The sequence below is a fragment of the Papio anubis genome, unplaced genomic scaffold (genome assembly GCF_008728515.1).
Source record: "Papio anubis isolate 15944 unplaced genomic scaffold, Panubis1.0 scaffold877, whole genome shotgun sequence".
In the NCBI taxonomy this organism is placed as follows: domain Eukaryota; kingdom Metazoa; phylum Chordata; class Mammalia; order Primates; family Cercopithecidae; genus Papio; species Papio anubis.
In genome coordinates this window covers 1-26,606 of record NW_022169005.1, presented here as the reverse complement: position 1 = coordinate 26,606, position 26,606 = coordinate 1, and the positions used below count along the sequence as shown (strand labels likewise).

The following is a 26,606-nucleotide window of genomic DNA, read 5'->3' as shown; positions in this document are numbered from 1 at the left end:
GTTGCAGTGAGCCGAGATAACTGCAGCCTGGGCAACAGAGTGACTGTCTATCTCAAAAAAATTTTCTTTTCCTTTTTTTTTCTTTCTCTGGCCATTCTCTATAACATAGTCTTTTTTCTTTTTTTTTTTTTTATTTGAGGCGGAGTCTCACTGTGTTGCCAGGCTGGAGTGCAGTGGCATGATCTCAGCTCACTGCAACTGCTATACCCCAGGTTCAAGCGATTCTCTTGCTTCCACCTCCCAAGTAGCTGGGACTACAGGCGTGCGCCACCATGCCCAGCTAATTTTTATATTTTAGTAGAGATGGGGTTTCACCATGTTAGCTAGGATGGTCTCGATCTCCTGACCTTGGGATCTGCCTGCCTCAGCCTCCCAAACTGCTGGGATTACAGGCGTAGCCCTCACACCCGGCTATAACAGTCTTAAGGTGCATTCGAGCAGAGTGCCTCACTTGGGGTGTTGCATTGATGGCGTAGCTCAGCAGAAGACCACTTTACTTGTGTTGCTTGTTCCACTCTGGGCACACTTGAATCCTGTTTGTCTCCCCTCATAGGTCCCGCGGCAGTGCTGGTGGCCATGGTTCCCGTAGCCAGAAGGAGTTGCCCACAGAGCCCCCCTACACAGCCTACGTAGGAAATCTACCTTTTAATACGGTTCAGGGCGACATAGATGCTATCTTTAAGGATCTCAGCATAAGGAGTATACGGCTAGTCAGAGACAAAGACACAGATAAATTTAAAGGTGAGTTTGGAGGGTTCTTATTGCATATTACTGTAAGGGGTAGGGGAGGATGGGAAGGGGTTCTAAATAAAAATAGATTTGTGAGCCAGAGTCTCCAATCAGGAAAGTATTTTAAGCATTTGCCTGGTCTACGTAGTTGAAAGAAACATAACTCTTCAACTCATAGCTCTTCAGTTCACTTAGGGGAAAATGTTTTGTACACAGTGTAGTTCGTAGAAATACATGGCGTATGCCCAGGTTTGTGAGCCTGACCTCTACAGCAGTCCTGTCTGCCAGTAAAGGAGTTCCCCAGGAGAGAGAGGAATAGCACTGAGGACTCTTAGGCACATTTCTCCTGGAATGACTCGTAGATTTTTCTTGGTAGTTATCCTGTCATCCAGTTGTCATAAAACCCAGAAGAAAAGGAGCCAGTGCTGTCAGTGTGCATTTGTAAATTTGGAGAGTGTGCTTGGGAGGACTGGCTGAGATTTCAGATGTGGTGTCTATAGGTTGTGTGTCTGTAGGGTGTGGGAGCAAAGAGCAGGAAGAAGGGATCTGAGCAGCAGTCTCCTGCCTGCAGGGCTTCCTGAAGGAAGTGTGCCTGCTTTGTAAGTGCACAATGCTAGATCCCAGGATGTTTGGCCCGCATAATCCACCCAAAAGCACATCTGTGACAAGTATGAGGTAACTTATGGCCGGGAGCTGTGCCAGCAGTCGAGAAGGCCTTGCTGACCTGGGTGGTTTTGTGTGTCGGTGGCATTCTTAATCTTTTTGACTTGAGAATCTGAAGCCACATATAGTGTGTAATCAAACAGTGAAAGCAAACATGTTAGTTACATTTGTGAAAGTAAGCTCCACCAGTTTGCTTGCTAGCAAGCATTAGGAATTAAACTTTGGGTAGGAGTGTGTGGGTGAGCCTAGCCTTTGGGCTGGTTCAGTCACTGCAGTCTTTGGAGTTTGGCTCATAGAGGACCATCTTCACTTGAGCAGCTCTAGAAGATGAGGTCCATGATAGGGCGTCTGTTGCCTCTGTGAAGTTGGGGATAGTTTTCTCCATTATTCTCAATACTGAATCCACTTAGGGAGGAAAGCTGGGGGACATCCCTCCAGCCAAGGCAGTATTTTTTTTTTTGAGACGGAGTTTCGCTGTTGTTGCCCAGGCTGGAGTGCAATGGCGCAATCTCGGCTCACCGCAACCTCCGCCTCCCAGGTTCAAGAGATTCTCCTGCCTCCACCTCCCTAGTAGCTGGGATTATAGGCATGTGCCACCACGCCCGGCTAATTTTTTATTTTTAATACAGACGGGGTTTCTCCATGTTCGTCAGGCGGGTCTCAAACTCCTGACCTCAGGTGATCTGCCCGCCTCGGCCTCCCAAAGTGCTGGAATTACAGGCATGAGCCACTGTGCCTGGCCTCCAAGTCAGTATGTGGTTCACACACAGTTGGTAAACAGGGAAAGTTTGGACTCAGGCCTTCAAAGCACTTGCAGTCTAGTGGGCTTCAAAGGTGAAGTGTGACCTGGACGACGACTGACGGTGCCCACACTCCGAGACCCCTGTCACCCTCGCTGAGCCTAGGGTAACTCTACAGGTAGCGGTTGCAGATTCTCTCAACGTTACCTGGACTCATCAAGCAACAACTAACCAAACTCTCCATAGAGGCACATCAATCGTAGGGTCCAAGAGATCACCCGAGTCACCTTCAACCAAATGCTCCTGCATCCCTACACCCAACTGCCAACCTCAGACCCTGACTACGCCCCCTAACAGCAGGAAGCAGCCAGACAGACCACGGCACCCTAAATTCTTATAATCAATAAGAGGTTGAACTGTTTGGGTGAGGGGGAAGGGACAAGATGGAGGAAGGTGAACAAGATGGAGCAGTCCCTGTTGTTTCCGGGTTCTTCATCACAGATTTTCCCGCGCCCGGGAAACAACCAAATCAACTGAGCATGCGCAGAGTGCCGTCAAGCCAGGGACACCGAAATTCAAGAAGCCACTCCTACACACACGCCCCAAACTCCTCCCCCTCCAGCTCCCAGGCATAAAAGCCAGCTGGCGGCAGCGTGACTTCTTCGGCCCCCGCATTCGTGGACCAGAGAACATCACCCGAGAGCGGTGGCGCGACTTCCCTGGCCCCCCACACCTGAGGACCAGAGAACCTCGCCCGAGAGAGTGTGCATATTTGCAATAAAAAGACTGCCACTTTCTTACGTAAAAAAAAAAAAAAAAAAAAGGGAAGTGTGATTAATAAGTTATTATACAGGGCAAGGATGCTGGGGGAGAGGGCATGCAGCGTGCAGTGCCAGCATCTGGGGAGTAATGAACTGGATTGACACTGCAGACAGCAAGGAAGGGGCAATGTCAGACCCCTGGCATCAGGGACGCAGGTTGTCAGTAACATGTACTTGGACCTAGGCCATCTGTCTTTTAATTAACATTCAGAGAAGAATGCCCTGGTTACCAAGGATGTGTTTTCAGCCTTGTGAAGCAAATTTGATACCAACTACCTGAGTAGTAAGTTAAATCGGCACTTTAAGCCTCTTTCTTCAAAGCATTTTGGGTACCAAATTTGAAATCTATGAAACCTCATCCTCACTTAGATTAAATAGTCATTCAGGGGTCAGAAGAGCTCTGCAGATGGCCTGAGAAAGGTTTGAATATTATGGTTAAAATATTCAAGAAGAAAGCTTTCTAGAAATGCAGCTGCTATTTCAGTGCATGTTCAGTTAGCACTTTCTGACTGATAGAATAGAATTGAGAGGGAGGAATGCCAGTCAGGTTCTATCTGCTGATAGTAAAGTGTGCTTCTTCAGGCTCTCCTAGTCTGCCAGCATCTAGACAACAGATTGGTAGTTGTGATGTGGAGAAATAGTATGAATAGATCTTCCCACATCTATAACCCAGAATTACTTGAGGAAATCGGGGTTTTTTCTTTTCCAGGATTCTGCTATGTAGAATTCGATGAAGTGGATTCCCTTAAGGAAGCCTTGACATACGATGGTGCAGTAAGTATCCTCAGGTTTTCTCTGTCAGAACAGTTGAGATTCTCTTCTTTACCAATACTTACACTATTTTCCCCTTATCATTAGCTGTTGGGCGATCGGTCACTTCGTGTGGACATTGCAGAAGGCAGAAAACAAGACAAAGGTGGCTTTGGATTCAGAAAAGGAGGACCAGATGACAGAGGTGATTGGTTCTTCTAAGCTGAACATAAAGACTTACAGTATGCCTACCAGTTCCAACTCGTTCCTAGTAGAACTCGATTATCTCATTATAATCATATAATCGATATGATAGGTTCTTGTGAGCTTTTAAAAGTTTGCGTAAAATCCTAGAAAGAACGGCTGATGCTTCTGCAAGCCTGGTTTTTGTTTTGTTTTGGTTTGGTTTTTTTCTGTTGGAAGCAAAAACTCTTAAAATGATTTCACTGAACCTTCCACCACATGAGTTGTATGTCTTCCAAATGAATTTTTCCATGTTTGCGCAGCAAGGTAATGACACGACCTCAACTTTATCTTTTTTGTGTATCCTCAGGAATGGGTAGCTCTCGAGAATCTAGAGGTGGATGGGATTCCCGGGATGACTTCAATTCTGGTATCAGTATTTAAAGCATCACCACCTAATTTTTCCTAGGGGCCTTGCTGCTGCTCTCTGTTTCTTGTGAGTAGTTCGCCTGGCCGGACTACTTATTTAGTTGCTTTAACAAACAACTTTCCTGCAAGGTGCCCAGGCATGCAAGTAAGCCTCTGTGAGAGCCTGTGGGGGCAGGACTTGAAGGCTCCACACTGTGGGCAGGTGAGCCCCATGCACGTTGTGTGGTCACCTTTGTTAGCCTGCAGCTCCTGGGTCCTCGATCTCACTCAGCAGTCTTTCTCAGACTCTAGCCTAGGGAAACTCCTCTGTGGTTTTGTGTATGGCACCAAGAGAAGTACTGTTCCTTCTAGAAAACATAGGATAGAGGTTTGGGCTCTTACATGGTAAAAGGTCGTCCTGATGGCCTATTTTTTTCTTGGAGGATTGTGGGGAGGTCCAGTCCCTTCATGGTGGACATGATCGATGTCGCCGTTCTCTCTCTCAGGCAACCCGGGCAGACCAGCTGGTGTCGTAGCATAAAACGTCAGTCCGCGCGCCAGGCGTCTGCTCTGCAGGGTGGTTTTCAGCATTTTTTTCATCTCTACTTTCTGTTTTTTAATTACAAAAGGATAAATTTTTAAAATATATATATATGTGATAAAAACTTCAGTCATAACACAGAAAGGTAGGAAAAGAGAAATAAATTTGTTTTCTTTACCACAAACTTGGGATGTGCTCTCATACTGTGCTGTATAGAATGTCAGCACCGTCCCCCAATCAAAACAAAACTGGTGTAAAGTAATGGGTAAGTATGGGAGGGACTGGTGCACGCTGTCTTGTGAGTCTGAGATTTTTAAAAACTCAGCTTTGGCTAAACAGGTGACTATCTGTTGAATAATATAGTTCTTAAAAGTCTGTAGCCAGTCAGAAATGAGCTTATTCATAAAAGTGCAGTATGGTGGAGTCAGTCTGTAATTTTATGTATAAGCTGGTCTCTGACTGAAACGTGCAGCAGCTGTCTTCTCAGAGCCAACCAGCAGCTCCGGGCACGGCCTTTCCCTGCCAGTTTGGTATTCCAGGTACTATAGACGTTGCCCACATACTAACGTCTTTCTACCCTTGGCTCAGCCTGGCCACTGGCGCTCAAGCAGAGACACAGCGAACACGGCCATGGCCTTGCTGCCACCAGTTCAGTGGGAACTGCAGTGTTTTGGTGACATCTCAAACCTGATGTGGGCTCACTCGATGGAGTAATGGCTGATTTGATACATTATACGTTATTTGTCAGAGTAGATATTTTTTACTTTTTAATAGGATGGTGCTGTTTTTTTTAGTGAAACGTGCTCATTGTGAAAAACAAAATAGAGCAACAGAAAAGTACAAAGAAAGCAAAAACATTTCACCATCAGAAATAGCCAGTGTTAAACTAAGCTTTTTTTTTTTTTTTTTTTTTTTTTCGAGGCGGAGTCTTCACTCTGTCGCCCAGGCTGGAGTGCAGTGGCACCATCTCAGCTCACTGCAAGCTCCGCCTCCCGGGTTCGCGCCATTCTCCTGCCTCAGCCTCCCGAGTAGCTGGGACTACAGACGCCCGCCACCGCGCCCGGCTAATTTTTTGTATTTTAGTAGAGACGGGGTTTCACCGTGTTAGCCAGGATGGTCTCGATCTCCTGACCTCGTGATCCGCCCACCTCGGCCTCCCAAAGTGCAGGGATTACAGGCGTGAGCCACCGCGCCCGGCTAAACTAAGCTTTGTAAAGAAAACTCCGAAGATTCTCAGGAATATTTTGCTTCCTAGAAACCCACCAACAGATGTGATGAGAGATCCTTGTTCATGGCAGACCTCTGCTTTCCTGCTTAATTTCCCACTGCTTAGTTCCTAGGCGATTTTGAAATGAGACTTTCACTTGGTGTTAATGCACACCGATATTTGTGTCTGCTGGGCTCTTGTGCACCATCACGCACCTGGACACACAAGTAGCAGTTGTGTTCATCTGCTTCACCAGCATGGTGTGAGCTGATTTGTTTCATGCTGGACATTGATGGTGGAAATCATTTAATCTCATAGTAAAGGGTGTAAACTTTGTACTCACGTGGAAGGGTACACTTCACAGTTTAGTTTGGGGGAAGCATGAAGTTAAATGTTGGAATACTGACTAGGCTTGTTCACTGACCTGTGTCATGTGGTGGGTAAAAGACTGTAAAGGACCTTATACTCGACTGTATGCCTCCCAGTGTATTTCCCCTAAAGCAGTGCACCTATTGGTCCACATCTGTTTAGACTTGTTTTCATTACTTGGTTTGTCAAAATTGATGTTATTTAACTCAGTCTCTGAACTGGGTGTGAGATCCCCGATTGGTTCCCAAAACCCTTGCCACCTTTAAAGAATAGAAATCAGCCCCACCGGGGGTGTGATGCAGTCGGCGCTCGTCCTCGGAGGTGGTTCTGTGGAGTTGCTAGAACACTGAATGAGGCACTGTGGCACTGCTCCTGTGCGCCTCGGATCACATTTTCGTCAGCTGATCATACCTAACATTGCTTTATATGACTTTTTTTTTTTTTTTGAGACCGAGGCTCATTGTTGCCCAGGCTGGAGTGCAGTGGCGTGATTTCGGTTCATTGCAAGCTCCGCCTCCCGGGTTCAAGCAATTCTCCTGCCTCAGCCCCCCAAGTAGTTGGGACTACAGGCACCCACCACCAAGCCCAGCTAATTTTTATATTTTAAATAGAAACGGGGTCTCTCCACGTTGGTCAGGCTGGTCTCAAACTCCCGACCTCAGGTGATCTGCCCACCTTGGCCTCCCAAAGTGCTGGGATTACAGACATGAGCCACCGCGCCCGGCCTATGTGACCTTCATTTTAAAGACGCCTCATTTAATGTTAGTGTTGATTTATTTAGTAGTGTTAACATTGAACTCAGGGCCAGCTATAGTAAATAGTCTGTGATGCCATCATTTCAGCCTGTTAGAAAGCTTGTCCCATGCCGGTTTTGTCTGTAAGGCACCTCACAGCCAGCCTGCACTTAGGAACAGCAGACGGCACTTCACACTGCACCTGGGGCCACTTTAGACAGCGATGTCACCGGAAAAAACCCAACACTCATCATGAAAAGACTTGACGGTTAAGAACTGAAACAAGCAGAGCGTTGTCTTTTTCTGCCTCAGCTGGGATCGTCGCATCTGTGCAGGTCCAGGACTGATTGCAGAAATGCCGCTGGTATCCAGCTTGAGATTAAACATGAATTTTAGCAACTGGGTGGGTTTGCAAATATGGAATCTGTGGATAATGAGGATGACTGTATAGTGCATACCGTGGGCTCTGAGCGTTCTTCTCAAAGAGGAGCTCCCTGAAAGCTTGGAGCCTTGGCACCACGCTTGCAGAGTAGCAGTGGCCACCCCTGAGTGTGCAACCAACAGCAGCAAGCTCATTTGTTTAATTACGGTTTAACTTCTTTTTGCCAGTTTTTTTTTTTTTTTTTCCCGTTGAAACAGAGACTTACTTCATCACCCAGGCTGGAGTGTAATGGCGCGATCTCGACTCACTGCGCCCTCCACTTTCTGGGTTCGAGTGATTCTCCTGCCTCAGCCTCCTGAGTAGCTGGAACCCCAGGCATGCACCACCATGTCTAGCTAATTTTTGTGTTTTTGTAAGGACTGAGTCTCCCTGTGTTGCTGAGTCTAGTCCTGAACTCCTGTACTCAAGTGATCCTCCCACTCGGCCTCCCACAGTGCTGAGATTACAGTCGTGAACCGCTCTTTTTACTAAATTTTTTTTTTTTTTTTTTTTTTTTGAGATGGAGTCTAGCTCTGTGGCCCAGGCTGGAGTGCAGGGGCCGGATCTCAGCTCACTGCAAGCTCCGCCTCCTGGGTTCACGCCATTCTCCTGCCTCAGCCTCCCAAGTAGCTGGGACTACAGGCGCCCGCCACCACGCCCGGCTAATTTTTTTTGTATTTTTAGTAGAGACGGGGTTTCACCATGTTCGCCAGGATGGTCTCGATCTCCTGACCTCGTGATCCGCCCGCCTTGGCCTCCCAAAGTGCTGGGATTACAGGCATGAGCCACCGCGCCCGGCCTCTTTTTACTAAATTTTAACCTCAGTAGTTATACAGTTAAAAGTTTAGATTTCACTTAAGTACAAGCCTGAAGGCCCCTTAAGACCATTGAGAAAATACTCTTTGCTCCTACACACCAGTGAGAATTCCAGCATTTCTAAATGAGATGCAGTTTACTTCTGCCAGGAGTCCACTTAGCAGGCACACAAATGAATGGGGAAAGAACGCTTTGCCCCCGAGGAGGCGCTGGTGGGGGTGAGGCCCTGTGTTCTCTGCTCATGCCCCTCTGTAGGACATGGCCAATTTTGGGGATAACTGCTTTGTTTACCACACGGGTGCTTTGCTTGTAGAATGGCCCACACCTGAAATGCAGCCAAAACAGGAAAATGGGGACTTTGTATTTTTATTTTGTCTTCATATAGCTTTTTCTTGTGATTTTTGTGTTCTAAGTTGTAAATACTTCTAAATTTCAGGTTTATCTTATAAAATAACTGTATGGATTTATATTAGAAAATAGGATTCAACCTGCTTTGAGGCTTTCTTGTTTTGCTTTAAGCCATATTAAAATACAGTTTCGTGGTATTAATATTTTTCTAGTTTTCCTGCAGGCTGAGCATGTAAACAGCTCATTTGTTTGCTCTCCTAAGATCTTGATTCCTTTTGCTTTGGGAAGTCTGTTAGCACTGCCAGTACTCCACATTGGCATTTGGACCCATTTTTAACACACTTTATTTTGGAGATACTTCAGATACTGGACAAACTAAAGAATTTAAAATTAAACTCAAACAATTCCCAGAACGTTATTCTATAAGCAGCTTGGAGACGATAGTTTGAAAAGTATTTCAATGTCCTGTTTCTTCCTCAGGCTTCAGGGATGACTTCTTAGGGGGCAGGGGAGGTAGTCGCCCAGGTGACCGGCGAACAGGCCCCCCCATGGGCAGCCGCTTCAGAGATGGCCCTCCCCTCCGCGGATCCAACATGGATTTCAGAGAACCCACAGAAGGTACGGGCTCGTGTGTCAGGGGAGGGCATCTTGTCCTGATGGGATCATCAGGTTCACACCCCATGGGGACTTGGCATTCCTGTGGCACACACTCCACGTTCACAGAGTTGTCGGCATAATAGATCCCCGCGTTCTCTAGAATAGCAAGTTCACTTTGGTCATTAGAGCGTCTGCTGATGGGGTAGCAGGCCAGGTGAATTTTAGAAAGTGGGCTGGGTTGCTGACAGCAACATCAGCGTGATCGTTTTGCTGGATGTGGAATGGGATCCACACTCTGACGAACTCTGCTTTTTCTCCTCCAGAGGAAAGAGCACAGAGACCACGACTCCAGCTTAAACCTCGAACAGTCGCGACTCCCCTCAATCAAGTAGCCAATCCCAACTCTGCTATCTTCGGGGGTGCCAGACCTAGAGAGGAAGTCGTTCAAAAGGAGCAAGAATGAGCCTGCGGCTGGGAGGGAATGGGGCGTGGGCGGTTAGAGCAGGACCACAGCCTGGTGAGTCCCCGGGCAGCCGTCCTGCAGCCGCCACTCCCGCACCTGCCATTGGCCTCCTCACAGCGGAAACACAGCTTGTGAGTGCATGTCAGCTGTTAACAAGTGGTTTTTAGTACATTCTGGGCTTTGCTGTATCTATCTAGTGCCTGTTTGTGCGTTTTTTTCTTTCTTCCGCTGCTTCCCCATTTTCCTTCTGTCCTTTTCCTCCTGCTCCTTGTTTTCCCAGCAGCACATGGGGTTCCTTGGAGGAGCGGAGGTGGCCGCCGTCAGCGGGGGGCGTTTGGGCTGCGGTGCTGCGTCATTTTTCTCCTTTGCTTTCTCGTTTTACTTTAGACAGTGGCCCAACTCCAGGCGTTTCCTTTCATTTCCTCAGTGCTTCTCTTCTCACCTGCATGTTGAGTTCTGTATTGCTGGGGCTTCCAACAAAAACCAGAGTCACTGACAGGGAACGGCAGGGACCTTGTTGGTATCTGGCTGTGATGGATAAAGAGAATCGGAGGCACCTTGTTTTCACAACTAGGATAAAAGTATCTGCAAGGTCCTTTCCATTCCTATTTGGAGGGAGTCCTGGCTCCATGGCCCCCTCCCCAGTGAACTGTCCAAGCAGATAGGCTCACACGAGAAACAGACTGAAAGTGGGGGCCATAGAAGAGCGGTATGGAGTCCACGGAGAAGATACAGTGAATGCTTGCATGCATTCACACGTGTTTGTTACTGCTCTTTCGAGGCGGTGGTCCAGCTAGTTCACTCCTTTCACCGGGCGCGGTCAAGGCTCCCCTCTCTGGCAGGGTGCAGCAAACGGCCAGCTGGGTTCTTTTCTGCTGGGCCAAGGCGCTTTGGGGGTGGAGGGGGTGGTGCTGGCGCTGCGCTGGGCTGACTGCAGCGCTGACGCGGCGTTTCCCCCCATCCCTGTTGCCTGTGTGTTTGTGTTGATCTGTTCCTAGTATAGGCAACATAATGAGATACTGTGCTTCCCACCTCCCCTTCAGTTCAGAGCCAAAATGGGTCTAGAATCTGGCACTTTACTCATTTCCTTTGATTAAATTAAATTGTACTATGCAGAGCTGTCAGGAACCTTCTGATAGCCATAGAGGACTGCAGCTGTCTAGGTCTGTGGCCACATCTTGGGGACTCACTGGATTGTTCCCTTGTGCAGAGTTCAGCACTTACCTGGGAGTGCTAGGGGTTAGTCTTTTGAGCTTGAACGTCTGTGTGTGAACAGATGAAAAATCCTTCAGTACCCAAGTCCCAGTCTGTCCTATGGGGAGCAGTTTGGGGGCGGCGGGCAGCAGGAGCCTGGGAAAGAGGCCCTCGCCAGGTGATGGCCGGGCCAGGGTGGCCTGGGGCGCCCAGAGGAGTGTGCTTAGTAGTTGGTCACCAGCTGTCACCCTTGGCTTTTCCTACTGTGTCTTTGTTAAAAGGCCTCAGCAATCCACAGAACTCACTCTCTCCTTCCTTCCACCTGTCAGCTTCTCTGCTTCCAAGATAAGAACCATTTGTGTAACACCAATACTCAACTTCAGAAAGACATGCATTATGTGGTTGCAATCAACCCCGATGCTTTCAGATGACCTACTTACATCTTCAGTGTGGATAAGATAAAGAACAAAACAAATGCATCTAAACCTCTGGGCAATCCAGTTGACTTTTAAATGTAAGAGTGGAATTCCAAACACTTAACACATTCAGCTATATGACAGAAAGTAAATCTATGGATATGGTATTTTGTGAATGATCTTTTAAATAAAAGAAAACCTTACGTAATATTTAATGCTTGCCTTTATTTTTGAGTTCTTTTTAGCTGCTCATGGAATGTAACAATTTTAAATTTGGGAAGCCCCACTGAAATGGAAGAGTCTACTGTAATTTTAATTCTGGGATGAGTGAAGTTATTTTAAAAGCTGGTGATGATTAGAAATAGGATGCCAGCTTTTTCCCCTCACTTGCTAAAAATGTCCTTTTTCCAACCAGGCAGAAACCTTGAAAGTCTGGCTGTTATTGGTTAGGTAAAGGAGCATCATTTTTTTTTCCCAAGATGGAAGAAATCAAGCATTTACACAACATGTGGCTTTCTTTTAACAACTACTTGTAAACGAGATGTTAGGTGCCCCTCATGGCTAGGAGGGCTGCTGCTTCCTGACAAGCAGATCCTGATTCTGGGGAGGTGCTCCTGTACTTTTGCCGTTGGGTAGTGTTAAAATTGACTTAGTAGACAAGAGCTGAGTGGGCAAGGTGCGGGGCGTGAGTGCATGTTTGGCAAAGCCCTGGCTGGCTTGGGAAGGGCCTGGCCAAGGCAGACCTCGCCTACCTTGAGGTAGGAGCATTGTCCAGTAATGGAGGGCCCTGGACCATGACTCAATTTTAGTAAGGTGGGCAGGTGCTGTTCAGGTGGAGGCCTAGAGTAACTCTCCTGCCTCAACTGCTTCCTACCCAAGAGTAGGTGGTAGAGAGGACCGGTATTTCAGAGACAGGGTCTCCCTCTGTCACCCAGACAGGAGTGCAGTGGCACAGTCATAGCTCACTGCAGCCTCAACCTCCCCAGCCTCCTGAGTAGCTGGTACTAATACCCCACCAATTTAATTTTTTTTTTTTTTTTTTGAGGTGGATTCTTGCTCTGTCGCCCAGGTTGGAGTACAGTGGTGTGATCTCAGCTCACTGCAAGCTCCGCCTCCCTGGTTCACGCCATTCTCCTGCCTCAGCCTCCCAAGTAGCTGGGACTACAGGCACCCACCACCACACCTGGCTATTTTTTTGTATTTACTAGTAGAGACAGGGTTTCACCATGTTAGCCAGGATAGTCTCAATCTCCTGACCTTGTGATCCGCCCATCTTGGCCTCCCAAAGTGCTGGGATTATGGGCATGAGCCACTGCGCCTGGCAGCTGCACCAATTTTTTTCAGTTCTTTGTAGAGATGGAGGGGGGTCTTGAACTATTGGCCTAAGCCGCCTCCTGCCATGGCCTCCCAAAGTGCTGGGATTACAGGTGTGAACCACCACTGCTGGCGCAAGAAAGAAGTCTGGGTCTCCTATCGTGATTCATGATGTCTTGCCTCTTCGTGGATGTCTTAGCAGGCGCCAGAGTGGGAGGTGTGCACTTGAGCAGGGTGGCAGGATTGTTATCTGGCATCCACTTTTAATTTTTTTTTTTTTTTTTTTGAGACGGAGTCTCGCTCTGCCGCCCAGGCTGGAGTGCAGTGGCCGGATCTCAGCTCACTGCAAGCTCCGCCTCCCGGGTTCACGCCATTCTCCGGCCTCAGCCTCCCGAGTAGCTGGGACTACAGGCGCTGCCACCTCGCCCGGCTATTTTTTGTATTTCTTAGTAGAGACGGGGTTTCACCGGGTTAGCCAGGATGGTCTCGATCTCCTGACCTCGTGATCCGCCCATCTCGGCCTCCCAAAGTGCTGGGATTACAGGCTTGAGCCACCGCGCCCGGCCTCACTTTTAATTTTTTTTGAGACAGAGTCTCTCTGTCATCCAAGCTGGAGTGCAGTGGCGCGACCTCGGCTCACTGCAGCCTCTGCCTCACGGACGGGTTCAAGTGATCCTCCTGTCTCAGCCTCCCAAGTGTCAGGGACTATAGGCACCCACCACCATGCCCAGCTAATTTTTGTATAGTAGAGATGGGGTTTCACTGTGTTGACCAGGCTGTTCTCAAAGTCCTAACCTTAAGTGATGCACTCACCTCAGTCTCCCAAAATGCTAGTATTACAAGCGCAAGCCACCATGCCTGGCCCTGACATCTATTTTCAGTTGGTGATCTCTAGGGAATAGCCTGGTTTTCTCAGTGAAGGACATTACTTAACGGAGATTAAGTCTAGAACAAGAAGAGCTGATTAACCTAGAACATGGGTTGACCTCGCTTGTAGGGTGGTGAAACGTCCTAAAACCTGAAGGAAGACTGCCCAGGGAGCAGGTTCCTGGGGCCAGGCTCACTGGGCTTCTCTCAAGTCGGACCCTGGCCACATCTGGATGTTTTAAGATGTTATTTTATTTTGTATTTATTTTTCTTTGAGACAGAGTCATGCTCTGCCACCCAGGCTGGAGTGCAGTGGTGTGATCTCAGCTCACTGCAACCTCCACCTCTTGGGTTCAAGTGATCCTCCCACCTCAGCCTCCCTAGTAGTGGGGACTACAGGCGCATGCCACCACGCCCAGCTAATTTTTATGTTTTTAGTAGAGATGGGGTTTCAGCATGTTGGCCAGGCTGGTCTCAAATTCCTGACCTCAGGTGATCCACCTGCCTCAGCCTCCCAAAGTGCTGGGATTACAGGCGTGAGCCACCATACCTGGCCTATTTCAATTTTTGTGGAGGTTTCACCATGTTGCCCAGACTGGTCTCAAACTCCTAAGCTCAAGCGATCTTCCTACCTTGGCCTCCCAAAGTGCTAGGATTACAGGCATGAGCTACCACGCCAGGCCAATGTTGAGATGTTTTAAGTCATTTTCTCATTTGTGAGGTTGAAGGACTCAAACGCTTCCAGTCTTGAGTTTTCCTGGGCTGGGCGCGGTGGCTCACACCTGTAATCCCAACACTTTGGGAGGCCGAGGTGGGCCAATCATGAGGTCAGAAGATCAAGACCATCCTGGCCAATATGGTGAAACCCTGTCTCTACTAATAATACAAAAATTAACCTGGTGTGATGGCGCACATCTGTAGTCGCAGCTACTGGGGAGGCTGAGGCAGGAGAATCGCGTGAACCCAGGAGGCAGAGGTTGCAGTGAGCCAAGATCGTGCCATTGCACTCCAGCCTGGGCAACAGAACAAGACGGTCTTTTTCTTTTTTTGGAGGAGGGCGGGGGGACAGTCTCACTCTTGTCACTCACCCAGGCTGGAGTGCAGTGATGCAATCTCAGCTCACTGCAACTTCCGCCTCCCGGGTTCAAGCTATTCTGCCTCAGCCTTCCGAGTAGCTGGGACTACAGGTGCGTGACGCCACACCCAGCTCATTTTTTGTATTTTAGTAGAGGCGGGGTTTCACCATGTTGCCCAGGCTGGTCTTGAACTCCTGACCTCAGGTGATCTGCCTGCCTCGGCCTCGAAAAGTGCTAGGATTACAGGCGTGAGCCACCATGCCTGGCCACTGGACAGTCTTCAAAAAAGTTGGCTGGGCACGGTGGCTCATGCCTGTAATCCCAGCACTTTGGGAGGCCGAGGCGAGTGGATCACGAGGTCAGGAGATCGAGACCATCCTGGCTAACACGGTGAAACCCCGTCTCTACTAAAAATACAAAAAAATTAGCCGGGCGTGGTGGCAGGTGCCTGTAGTCCCAGCTACTCGGGAGGCTGAGGCAGGAGAATGGCGTGAACCCAGAAGGCAGAGCTTGCAGTGAGCCAAAACTGTGTCACTGCACTCCAGCCTGGGCAACACAGTAAGACTCTGTCTCAAAAAATCGGCCGGGCGCGGTGGCTCAAGCCTGTAATCCCAGCACTTTGGGAGGCCGAGACGGGCGGATCACGAGGTCAGGAGATCGAGACCATCCTGGCTAACACAGTGAAACCCCGTCTCTACTAAAAATACAAAAACTTAGCCGGGCGAGGTGGCGGGCGCCTGTAGTCCCAGCTACTCGGGAGGCTGAGGCAGGAGAATGGCGTAAACCCGGGAGGCGGAGCTTGCAGTGAGCTGAGATCCGGCCACTGCACTCCAGCCTGGGTGACAGAGCGAGACTCCGTCTCAAAAAAAAAAAAAAAAAAAAAAATCTTCCCTTTTCATGTTTCGGTCATGACAGAACACAAATAATGAATACTATGTACTTAAAATTATAACCTACTCACCTCTTCCCCATCTGTAAACACACTGTAACTCCATAAAATACCAAATATACAAGCCAAAGCACATTATTTCACTCTGGCAGGCTCTTCAGTACTCGGTTTGGACACTGCAGATAACCTGTACCCTGTTCTTTCCTTCACTGTGGGAGACGACGTAAATGGCTGAGCTTGTCCTTCTAATCAGGATTGGAACAGGGGAGGTCAGAGGAGCATTTCAGGTAGTCCCGAAATTCTTTAAATTGCACCTAGATTCCTTGGAATTGGTAGAAGTCTTTCTAAGGCATGATACTCTGTTTGAAGTTAAGAATATGCTCACCAGAGGCTTGGCGAGGTGACTCATGCCTGTAATCCCAGCACTTTGGGAGGCTGAGGCGGATGGATCACTTGAGGTCAGCGGTTCGAGACCAGCCTGGCCAACATGACAAAACCCCATCTTTACTAAAAATATAAAAATGAGCCGGGCGTGGTGGCTTGCAGTTCCAGCTACTAGGGAGTCTGAGGCAGGAGAATGAATCACTTGAACTCAGGAGGCAGAGGCTGTGGTGAGCCGGGATTCTAAGAATACAAAAAGTTAACCAGGTGTGGTGGCGGGCGCCTATAGTCCCAGCTACTCAGGAGGCTGAGGCAGGAGAATCACTTGAACCCGGGAGGCAGAGACTGCAGTGAGCTGAGATAGTGCCACTGCACTCCAGCCTGGGCAACAAGATCGAAACTCTGTCTCAAAAAGAGCCCGAGTAGCAGTGAAACAAAGCCTATGTCAGCAGCACTTTGGGAGGCGAGGCAGAGCGGATCCACCGAAGATCAGGAATCCCGAGACCATCCCTATGCTTTCACCAGTGAGGCTCCGTCTCTATTAAAAACTAAAAAATGCTTGGTAGTGGCGGGCACTGCAGATCCCAGCTACTCGGGAGAACTTCATGAGGAGCAGAATGGCGTAGACCAGTGGGGGAAAGCTTGCAGTGAGCTGAGATCCGGCCACTGCACTCCAGCCCTAGGCAGCAGGCCGAGACTCAAATCTCAAAAAAAAAAAAAAAAAATTAATAAGTGGTCAGACCTACTAGCCGGCCGGGCCTGACAGAAAGTAAACCTATAATCCCAGCAGCACTTTGGGAGGCCAGAGGCCAGGCGGATCACTGCAGAGTCAGAGATGAGACCAGCCACAAGCTAACACCAGAGCCCGTCTACTAAAAATACAAAAGCCACTTTGAGAGGCCGAGGTGGCCAGGCGCCTGTAGTCTAACTACTCAGGAGGCTGAGGCAGAGAATGCGTGGAGCCAGGGGCCAGGCTGCAGTGAGAGAAAGCTGAGATCTATGCACCTCAGCCTAGGTGACAGGCGAGACTCCGTCTCAAAAAAAAAAGACCTACTATTTCCATAGCACAACAGGAATTGACTACTCAAACAATCATATCATAATTATATAGTAAAAATAATGTAATTGGGATTGTTTGTAGCACTCAAAGGAGGATAAATACCACAGGGAATGGGTGCTGCATCTTCCATAATAGGCCTATTTCAAGTTACATGCCTGTATCAAAACATTACATTTTAGTCCATAAATATATACATCTACTATCACTTTTACACAGATTTCTTGTTTTGAGACACAGTCCTGCTCTGGAGTGTTATGGTGCAATCTCGACTCTCAGCCTCCACCTCCCAGGTTCAAGTGGATTCCCCTGCCTCAGCCTCCTGAGTAACTGGATTACAGGCACCCGCCACCTTGACTAATTTTGTAATTTTGAAGTAGAGACAAGGTTTCACTGCCTAAGTTGGGAGGCCAAAGGTGGGAGGGGAGAGAGATGGCTTGAGGTCAGGAGTTCACAAGACCAGCTTGGGCTAGCTGCAATTTTTTAAAAATGGTGATAAAATGGTGAAACCCGTCTCTACTAAAAAATACAAAAACCCAGCAGGAGTGGCGCCATAGTCCCAGCAGGGAGGCTGAGGCAGGAGAATGCGTGAACCAGGAGGCCCGGAGCTTGCAGTGAGCCGAGATCTGGCCACTGCACTCCAGCCTGGGCGACAGAGCGAGACTCCGTCTCAAAAAAAAAAAAAAAAAAGGTGATAAAATATATACAATATAACAGGCCTGGGCATGCGTGATGGCTCACGCCTGTAATCCCAGTACATTGGGAGGCCGAGGCGGGCAGATCATCTGAGGTCAGGAGTTTGAGACCAGCCTGGCCAACATGGCGAAACTCCGTCTCAACTGAAAATACAAACCTCACCACAACCTCCGCCTCCCGGGTACAAGCAATTCTCCTGCCTCAGCCTTCCAAGTAGCTGGGACTACAGGCGCACACCACCACACCCAGCTAATTTTTGTATTTTTAGTAGAGACAGGGTTTCACTATGTTGGCCAGGCTGGTCTCAAACTCCTGACCTCATGATCCACCCACCGCAGCCTCCCAAAGTGCTGGGATTACAGGCGTGAGCCACCACAGCGGGCCAGCTCTACTTTTTTTTTTGTACCCACTAACCATCCCCACCTTCCGCCACAAGTCTCTACTACCAGCCTCTCGTAACCATCCTTCTAGTCTCTAAGTCCATGAGTTCACTTATTTTGACTTTTACATCCCACAAATAAGTGAGAACATGTGATGTTTGTGGTTTTGTGCCTGGTTTATTTCACTTAACATCATGATTCCAGTTCCATCCATGTCATTGCAAATGGCAGGATCTCATTCTTTCTTGATGGCTGCATAGTACTCCTTTGTATATAAATACTGCATTTTCTTTTTCCATTCTTCTGTTGATGGACACTCAGATTTCTTCCAAATCTTGGCTGTTGTGAACAGTGGTGCAGTAAACATGTCAGTGCGGGTATCTCTTCAATGTACAAATTTCCTTTCTTTGGGGTATATATCCAGCAGTGGGATTGCTGGATCATATGGTAGCTCCATTTTTAGTTTTGTGAGGAACCTCCAAACTGTTTTCCATAGTAGGTGTAGTAATTTATGTTCCCACCAATAGCGTACAAGAGTTCCCTTCACATCCTTGCCAGCATTTGTTATGTATATCACAGTTTAAAAAAATAATGTAATATACCAAAAACGATTGAGTTGTCGGAGAAAACAAAACAAAACAAAAAAACCTAAGTGTACTAGAATTTATGCAGTTGAACATGAACTGTCTAGTTTGTGTTTTTTGTTTTTTGTTTTTTGTTTTTTGTTTTTTGAGACAGGGTGTCACTCTGTCACCCAGGCTGCAGTTCAGTGGCATAATCTCGGCTCACTGCAACCTCCACCTCCCGGGTTCAAGCCTCTGCCTCCCGAGTAGCTAGGATTTACAGGCGCAGCCGTACATTGAAAGTGATGGTAAAAACCACAATTACTTTTGCACCAACCTAATACCATCCCACCAGTGTCCCACAGCCGCACCCCACTTGTGGCTAAGCTTTCTCTCGGCAGCTGTTTAAACGTTTTTCCTCTATCCAATAATTCTGCTGAGGGCTGCAAGCGTTGGGCTTTTGTTTTCTGTGGCAGGAGCGGTTCTGCTCTCAAAAGGGAAGGATGTCCCAGGCAACTTTAGGGATATGGGTTTAAAAAAAAAAATTAAAAAGGGAAGGCTTAGGTGTGTTAGTTCTGTAATCCCAGCACTTTGGGAGGCTGAGGCATGAAGATCGCTTGGGTCCGAGAGTTCAAGACCAGCCTGGGCAATGGAGTGAGACCCCTATCTCTGCAAAAAAATTAAATTAGCTAGGCACAGTGGTGCGTACCCATAGCCCCAGCTACTCAGGAAGGATGAGGAGGGAATGAGGTAGGGAGGGAAGGAAGGAGGGAGGCAGAGAGGGAGGGAGGGAAGAAAGGAGGGAGGAAGGGAAAGAGGGAGGGAAGGAAAGAGGGAAGGAGGGAGAGAGGGAAGGAGGGAGGGAGGGAGAAAGGGAAAGTGGGAGGGGAGGCAGGGAGGGAGGGAAGAAAGGAGGGAAGGAGGCAGGGAGGGAGGGAAGGGAAGAGATAACACCAGGACCCGCTGTTAACCAAAGGGAAAGGGGCGAAGCAAGTCTGTACGGCTCAAGAAGGGAGGCCCACAACACCTAGTTATTGTTACCTGGAGACAAATGTGCAATGATCTGATCCCAGCTGGGGCGGACAAGGAGAAAACAGACCAGCAACCCAATGCACGATCGGTGGCCTTTGAAAGACCTGACCCCCAGTCACCAGTTTAGATCCCTTCCCAGGGGAAGTGAAACTCCTCTCCTTTTTGGTTATGGGGCGAGTCCCCTTAATTGCTCCACTGCCTTTTTCTCATCTATTCCAGAAAGCATCTTGAGTATGGACTCGCTCTGTCACCCCAGGCTGGAGAGAAGTGGTGCGATCATAGCTCCTGGTGCGCCGCCATACCCAGCTAATTTTTATAATGTTTTGTAGAGACCGGGTCTTGCCATGTTGGCCAGGCTGGTCTTGAACTTCTGGGCTCGATCCTCCTGCCTCAGCCTCCCAAAGTGCTAGGATTACAGGTGTGAGCCACCCTGCCAGACCCCTACTTTATTTACTGCCCCTAGGGTAACAGCGTGTCAACCTTGATGCTATCACACAAATTATAGACTGAGAGGCATATAGCATTCTTGCCTGTTCCGGAGGGCTGCCTCTCATTGTCTTGCTGGAACACACATCCTCTTTCCCTATGACAGGCAAGCCCTGGGTCTGGACAACAACAGTGCAGAGATCTACCCCTCTCCAAGCTGTGCAAGACCAGACTTCTTGGCTGGGTGCCGTGGCTCACGCCTGTAATCCCAACACTTTGGGAGGCTAAGGTGGGATCACCTGAGGTCAGGAGTTCAAAACCAGCCTGGCCAACATGGTGAAACCCAGTCTCTACTAAAACTACAAATATTAGCTGGATGTGGTGGCAGGTGCCTGTGATCCCAGCTACTAGAGAGACTCAGACAGGAGAGTTGCTGGAACCCGGGAGGCAGAGGGAGCAGTGAGCGGAGATCATGCTACTGCACTCCAGCCTGGGTGACAGAGTGAGACTCCATCTCCAAAAAAAAAAAAGACCACGCTTCCGTCTGTAAGATCATTTTGCATATGAGGCCCTTTTACAGACCATTTCCCTCCAGCACCTACCAGTGCCCAAGCTCGTGAAGGAAGCAGGGAGCTAGAACAGAGCAAGTGTGCTGGGTGCAATGGCTCACACCTGTAATCCCAGCACTTTGGGAGGCTAAGGCGGGAGGATCGCTTGAGCCCAGGAGTTCAAGACCAGCCTGGGCAATACAGTGAGACCCCATCACTACAAAGTTTTAAAATGAGCCAGGCATGGTGGCGTGTGCCTGTAGTTCCACCTTCAGGCGAGGCAGAGGTGGAAGGATCATTTGAGCCTGGGAGTTGGAGGCTGCAGTGAGCTATGATCTTGCCACTGCACTCCAGCCTGGGTGACAGAGCAACACCCTGTCAAAAACAATACAAAACAAAACAAAAAACCAGAACAGACTAGGTGCAGTGTAATCCCAGCACTTTGGGAGACCGAGCAGGCAGATCACTTGAATCCAGGAGTTTAAGACCAGCCTGTCCAACATGGTGAAACCCCGTCTCTACTAAAAGTATAAAAAATTAACCAGGCGGAGTGGCAGGTGCCGGTAATTCCAACTACTCAGGAGGCTGAGGCAGAAGAATCGCTTGAACCCGAAAGGCAGAGTTTGCAGTGAGCTGAGATCGCCCCACTGCACTCCAGCCAGGGTGACCAAGCAAGACCCCATCTAAAAAAAAAAAAAAGAAAAAAAAGAAAGAAAAAGAACAGTAGGTAACCCCCGTCCAGGTGCATAGTCTGGGGCTGGAGGGAAGCTGATGCACGCTTGTTCCCATTGTGTGAGGAGGAGCCAGGCAGGGAGTCCCAGCGAGGAAGCCAGGCTTTGGGGTCTGGGTTCAAATGCAGCTTCAGCTCCGTAAGCCTCTGTCTTCTTACGGGTTACCGTGGGAAGGAAACGTGTTCCTGAATCCAGTGCACTTGGCATTGCTGGATGGAATAAGGGAGGGTGGCGGTTGCTTGCACAGGCACAGATTTGGGCATCTGATGGCCCTAGCTTCAGTCCTAGTCCGGCCACAGAGGGAGGCAGGGTGAGCTCCTCTCACGGAAGCCTGCAGGAACTCTCAGAACCAGCCCCTGGAGCATGTGCTACCCTCCTGCTCCACGAGGTGGCAGCAGCGGGCCCAGCCTCTTGTCTCAGCGGCCACCTCTCCTGGCCTGGCCGGGACACCGCCGCCAAGGCTGAAAGAGAAACCTAGCCCCAAGCTGAGAGTGGAACCCCAGAGCCAGGGTCCTGGGCCTAGAGTCGTCCAGAACTGGGGGCTCAGGTTCTGAAATGCCAGACATTTAGGAGCTGGAGGACTGTCATGCTCTTGCCTGGTGTCTCCAGCAGGTGGGATAGACACCAGATTCAATGGGACCAGGCTCACTGGCCTCACGCCTGTAATCCCAGCACTTTGGGAGACTGAGGATGGAGGATCGCTTAAGGCCAGGAGTTCAAGACCAGCCTGGGCAACATAGCGAGACCGTCTCTGCAAAAAAAAAAAAAAAAATTAGCTGGGCGTGGTGGCACGCACCTGGGGTTCTAGCTAACTCTGGAGGCTGAGGTGGGAGGATCATCTGAGTCTGGGAGGCAGAGGTTGCAGGGAGCTGAGATTGCACCACTGCACTCCAGCCTGGGTGACCAGGTGTGACCCCATCTTAAAATAAATAAATAAATAAATATAAAGGGGAAAGAACAGTGGTAACCCCTGTCCAGGTGCATAGTCTGGGGCTGGAGGGAAACTGATGCAAGCTTGTTCCCATTGTGTGAGGAAGAGCCAGACAGGGGGTCCCAGCAAGGAAGCCAGGCTTTGGGATCTGGGTTCAAATCCAACTTCACCTCCGGACCGAGTGAGACCCTGTCTCAAGAAAGAAAGAAGAGAGCAAGGAATAGAGACAGAGGGTCAGACAGCAAGAGTCTCAGAGGATGAGACAGACACAGAGGCAAAGGACGGGGGACACGGGTGGGCAGGGCAGGGACAGAGAGACCCCTGAAGAGGCCACGAGGGCAGGGCAGGTGGAATAAGTGACCGAAGACAGGTGGAGGAGTGGATGGCACACGTGTCAGAGGCTGTGGATGGAGAGGGCGCTGAAGGGTGGGAGAAGGAAGGACAGCCAGCCCTGCTCCACCCCAGCCCTGCAGGTCTCATCACTCCACTGCACAGATGAGGCTCCTGGCGTCAGGGGGTGCAGAGAATGGCTCACAGCACAGGCAGAGGGACCACAGCCCACTCCTGCCCAGCGCCGCTCTTGTGCCCAGCCCTGGGGTGGATACCGTGGCTGCCATCCACACAGATGTGAGGACTGAGTGAGACAGTTCCCTGTGGAGCCCAGGACGCTCTGGCACCTGAGGTCAATAAAGCCACATCCCGCAAGTGGGTGGAGTGCCTTGTGCTATTGACCATTAAACAGCTGCCCAAGGCCATCGAGCTATTCATTAAATATTATTATTATTTTGATTATTTTTTTTTTTTTTTTTTGATGGAGTCTCACTGTGTCGCCCAGGCTGGAGTGCAATGGCGCAATCTCGGCTCACTGCAACCTCCACCTCCTGGGCTCAAGTGATTCTTTTGCCTCAGCCTCCCGAGTAGCTGGGACACCACCACACCCGGTTAATTTTTGTATTTTTAGTAGAGATGGGGTTTCACCATGTTGACCAGGCTGGTCTTGAACTCCTGACCTAAGCTGATCCACTGCCTCAGCCTCCCGAAGTGTTGGGATTACAGGCTTGAGCCACCACGCCCAGCCTATTTATTGTTTTTACAGACAGGGTCTTGCTCTGTCCCCCAGGCTGGAGTGCAGTGGCACGGTCATGGCTAACTGCAGCCTCCAACTCTTGGGCTCAAGCAATCCTCCCATTTTGGCCTCCCAAAACACTGGGACTACAGGTGCGTGCCACCACACCCAGCTAATTAAAAAATTGTATTAGAGATGGGGTCTCGCTCTGTTGTCCACGCTGGTCTCAAACTCCTGTTCTTAAGCAATCCTCCTGCCTTGGCCTCCAAAAGTGTTAGGATTACAGGTGCAAGCCACCACACCTGGCCTCTATCTCCCTGTTTCTTGCTGTCTCCCCCTCTGTGTGTGTCTCTGACAGTCTGTGGCTCTCTTTCTCTCTGTGTATTTCTGTGTGTCTCTCTCTGTGTCTCTTGGTCCATCTCATGCCCAGCTAATTTTTAAATTTTTTGTAGAGATGGGGTTTCACCATGTTGGCCAGGCTGGTCTTGAACTCCAGACCTCAGATGATTCTCCCGCTTCAGCCTCCCAAAGTGTAGAGATTACAGACGTGAGCCACCGCGCCTGGCCCGTGGGTGTGAATTTCTGCCTGTGTGTGTTTTTTGGTTTGTTTTTTGGTTTTTTTTAGATGAAGTCTCACTCTGTCACCCAGGCTGGAGTGCAGTGGCCCGATCTCGGCTCACTGCAACCTCCGCCTCCCAGGTTCAAGCAATTCTTCTGCCTCAGCCTCCTGAGTAGCTGGGATTACAAGCACCCACCACCATGCCCGGCTAATTTTTGTATTTTTAGTACAGTTGGGGTTTCACCGCGTTGGTCAGGCTGGTTTCGAACCCTGACTTCATGATCTGCCTACCTCGGCCTCCCAAAGTGCTGGGATTACAGGTGTGAGCCCCGTGCCCGGCCCATGGGTGTGAATGTCTGCCTGTGTGTGTCTCCATATCTGCCATCTGCAGGAGTACCTCAGTTTCATTATCTTGTTCCCTGTCTGTTGGAGAGTATCTCTCATCCTCTCTGTATGACTTTTTGTGTTTATGTGTGTGTTTAGTGTGTGTCCGTATTTTCCTGTTCTCTTTGTGTCTCTCTGCTCTCTGTGTCTCTCTCTCTTTTTCCTTCTGTTTTCTGAGACAGAGTCTCCCTCTGTCGCCCAGGCTAGAGTGCAGTGGTGTAATCTCGGCCCACTGCAACCTCCGCTTCTGAGATTCAAACGATTTTCCTGCCTCAGCCTCCTGAGTAGCTAGAATTACAGATGCACACCACCACACCCAGCTAATTTTGTATTTTTAGTAGAGACAGGGTTTCACCATGTTGGCCAGGCTGGTCTCGAACTCCTGACCTTAGGTGATCCACCCGCCTCGACCTCTCAAAGTGCTGGGATTACAGGCGTGAGCCACCTCACCCGGCCCTATCTCTCTTTCTTCTCTTTCTCGCTCTCATTTTGTTTCTCTTCTCTCTCTCTGTCCTCTCTCTCTCTCCCTCCCCCTCTGTCTCTCTCTTCCCCCACCTCTTTCTCCCCCTCTCTTCTCTCTCCCACCCTCTCTGTCTCTCTCTCTCCTCTCTCTTTTTCCCTCTCTCTCTCTCCCACCCCCTTCCCCTATCTCCCCTCCCTCCCCCGCCCCCCCCCCACCCGGTTCATAGCTGAGCCTGTCCGGCAGAGCAGCGGATGTACAGATGATTCAGTGGCTGGCAGGAAGCCCGCCCTGCCCGCCCGCCAGTGTCAGTGGTGTTGGCATCAGCTCGGGCAGGTGTGCGGGCTCAGGATGGGACGGCCGCGGTGAGGAGCCCTGGACTCTCAGGTAAGCCTTTCCCAGAGATGCCTCAGTCCTTAGGCTGTCCCCCATCCCCCAGGAGCTCCTGGCCCCACTGGGTGGGGTGGGAAGAGGCCTGGATGCCTGGCACCCCCTCCCGCAGTGCCACTCCCGCCCTGGCACCAGATCCTGTGGCACTTCAGGAATCAGTTTGTTTCTGGGCTTCTGACCACTCTCCTGCCCTCGCCTTCCCCTGTCCAGGCTGCACAGCCTTGGGACATCCCAGGGTGGTCCCATCATTGCCAGAGACTGGTGAAGGGCAGCCGAGAGCCAAAACAGTGGCTGCCCTGGCCTGGGAGCCTCGGTTTCCTCATCCATGAAATGGGACTGTAACCCCCTATACAGGTCAGGGAAAAACGGTGAGATACAGACCAGGGCCCAGGTCCTGCCCCAGGTCAGGTGGAGAACCCCCACTGCCTCCCTGCCCAGCCCCCTGCCTGGCCCTCAGCTCTGTCCCTGGGACTAGGGCTGCTCAGGCCCCTGCTGTACCCGCCCGCCTCCCCCCATCCCAGCCAGCCTCATTTGAAGCCCAAAGTTATTTGGAAAAAGCAACAGGACCAGCCTGGCACAGTGACTCACACCTGTTATCCCAGCATTTGGGGAGGCCAAGGCGGGAGGATCATTTGAAGTCAGGAGCTGGAGACCAGCCTGGGCAACATAGTAAGACTCCCATCTCTTAAAAAAAAAAAAAAAACCAATAAAATTAAAAACTAAATGAAAAAACCAACAGACACCAGAGCAGAGTTCAGTGGATAAAGCTGTCCCGGGCTTCAAGCCAGGCCGCCCCCTCCCCCACCCCAGTGTCCGCAGCCGCAGCTCGGCTGGGGGAACAGGCAGGGTGGTCTTGAGTGTCCTCCAGCCCAGCCCCGAGAGCTTCCCCGAAGCCGGCTCTTGGCAATCTTTGTTCATATGAAAACTGCCCACTTCCCTTTAGTGCTATTTTGGCCTCTGCAGAACTGTGGTCTGTGGCAGCCCCCACTCCCCACCCCGCCCAGCCCTGCTGGCCCCTGGGGGCCTTAGAGGGCCCACCCTCCACTCCCACCACCTCCCCCCACCTGCTTTCAGAACCTACATGGAAGAGTGAAAGTAAGAGCGAGACAGAGACACACACAGAGAGGGAGACAGAGACAGAGAGACACAGAGACACAGAGACAGCAGAGAAGTTTTATTTTTTTATTTTTTATTTATTTATTTTATTTTATTTTTTTTTTTTTGAGACTGAGTCTGGCTCTGTCGCCCAGGCTGGAGTGCGGTGGCCGGATCTCAGCTCACTGCAAGCTCCGCCTCCCGGGTTCACGCCATTCTCCTGCCTCAGCCTCCCGAGTAGCTGGGACCACAGGCGCCCGCCACTTCGCCCGGCTAGTTTTTTGTATTTTTTAGTAGAGACGGGGTTTCACCGTGTTAGCCAGGATGGTCTCGATCTCCTGACCTCGTGATCCGCCCGTCT

At 49.9% G+C, this 26,606-nt stretch overlaps 1 protein-coding gene across 1 annotated transcript; it reads left to right on the top strand.

The window, feature by feature from the left end:
• Positions 1-530: 530 nt before the first annotated feature.
• LOC116273559 (eukaryotic translation initiation factor 4H-like) lies at positions 531-11,615 on the top strand (the record flags this gene model as incomplete). The annotated part of the gene is made up of 6 exons (XM_031662702.1): positions 531-741; positions 3,663-3,727; positions 3,812-3,908; positions 4,257-4,316; positions 9,211-9,348; positions 9,651-11,615. Coding segments are annotated over 6 exons (711 nt in total), but the record flags the coding sequence as incomplete, so codon positions are not given.
• Between the last annotated feature and the right edge of the window lie 14,991 nt (positions 11,616-26,606).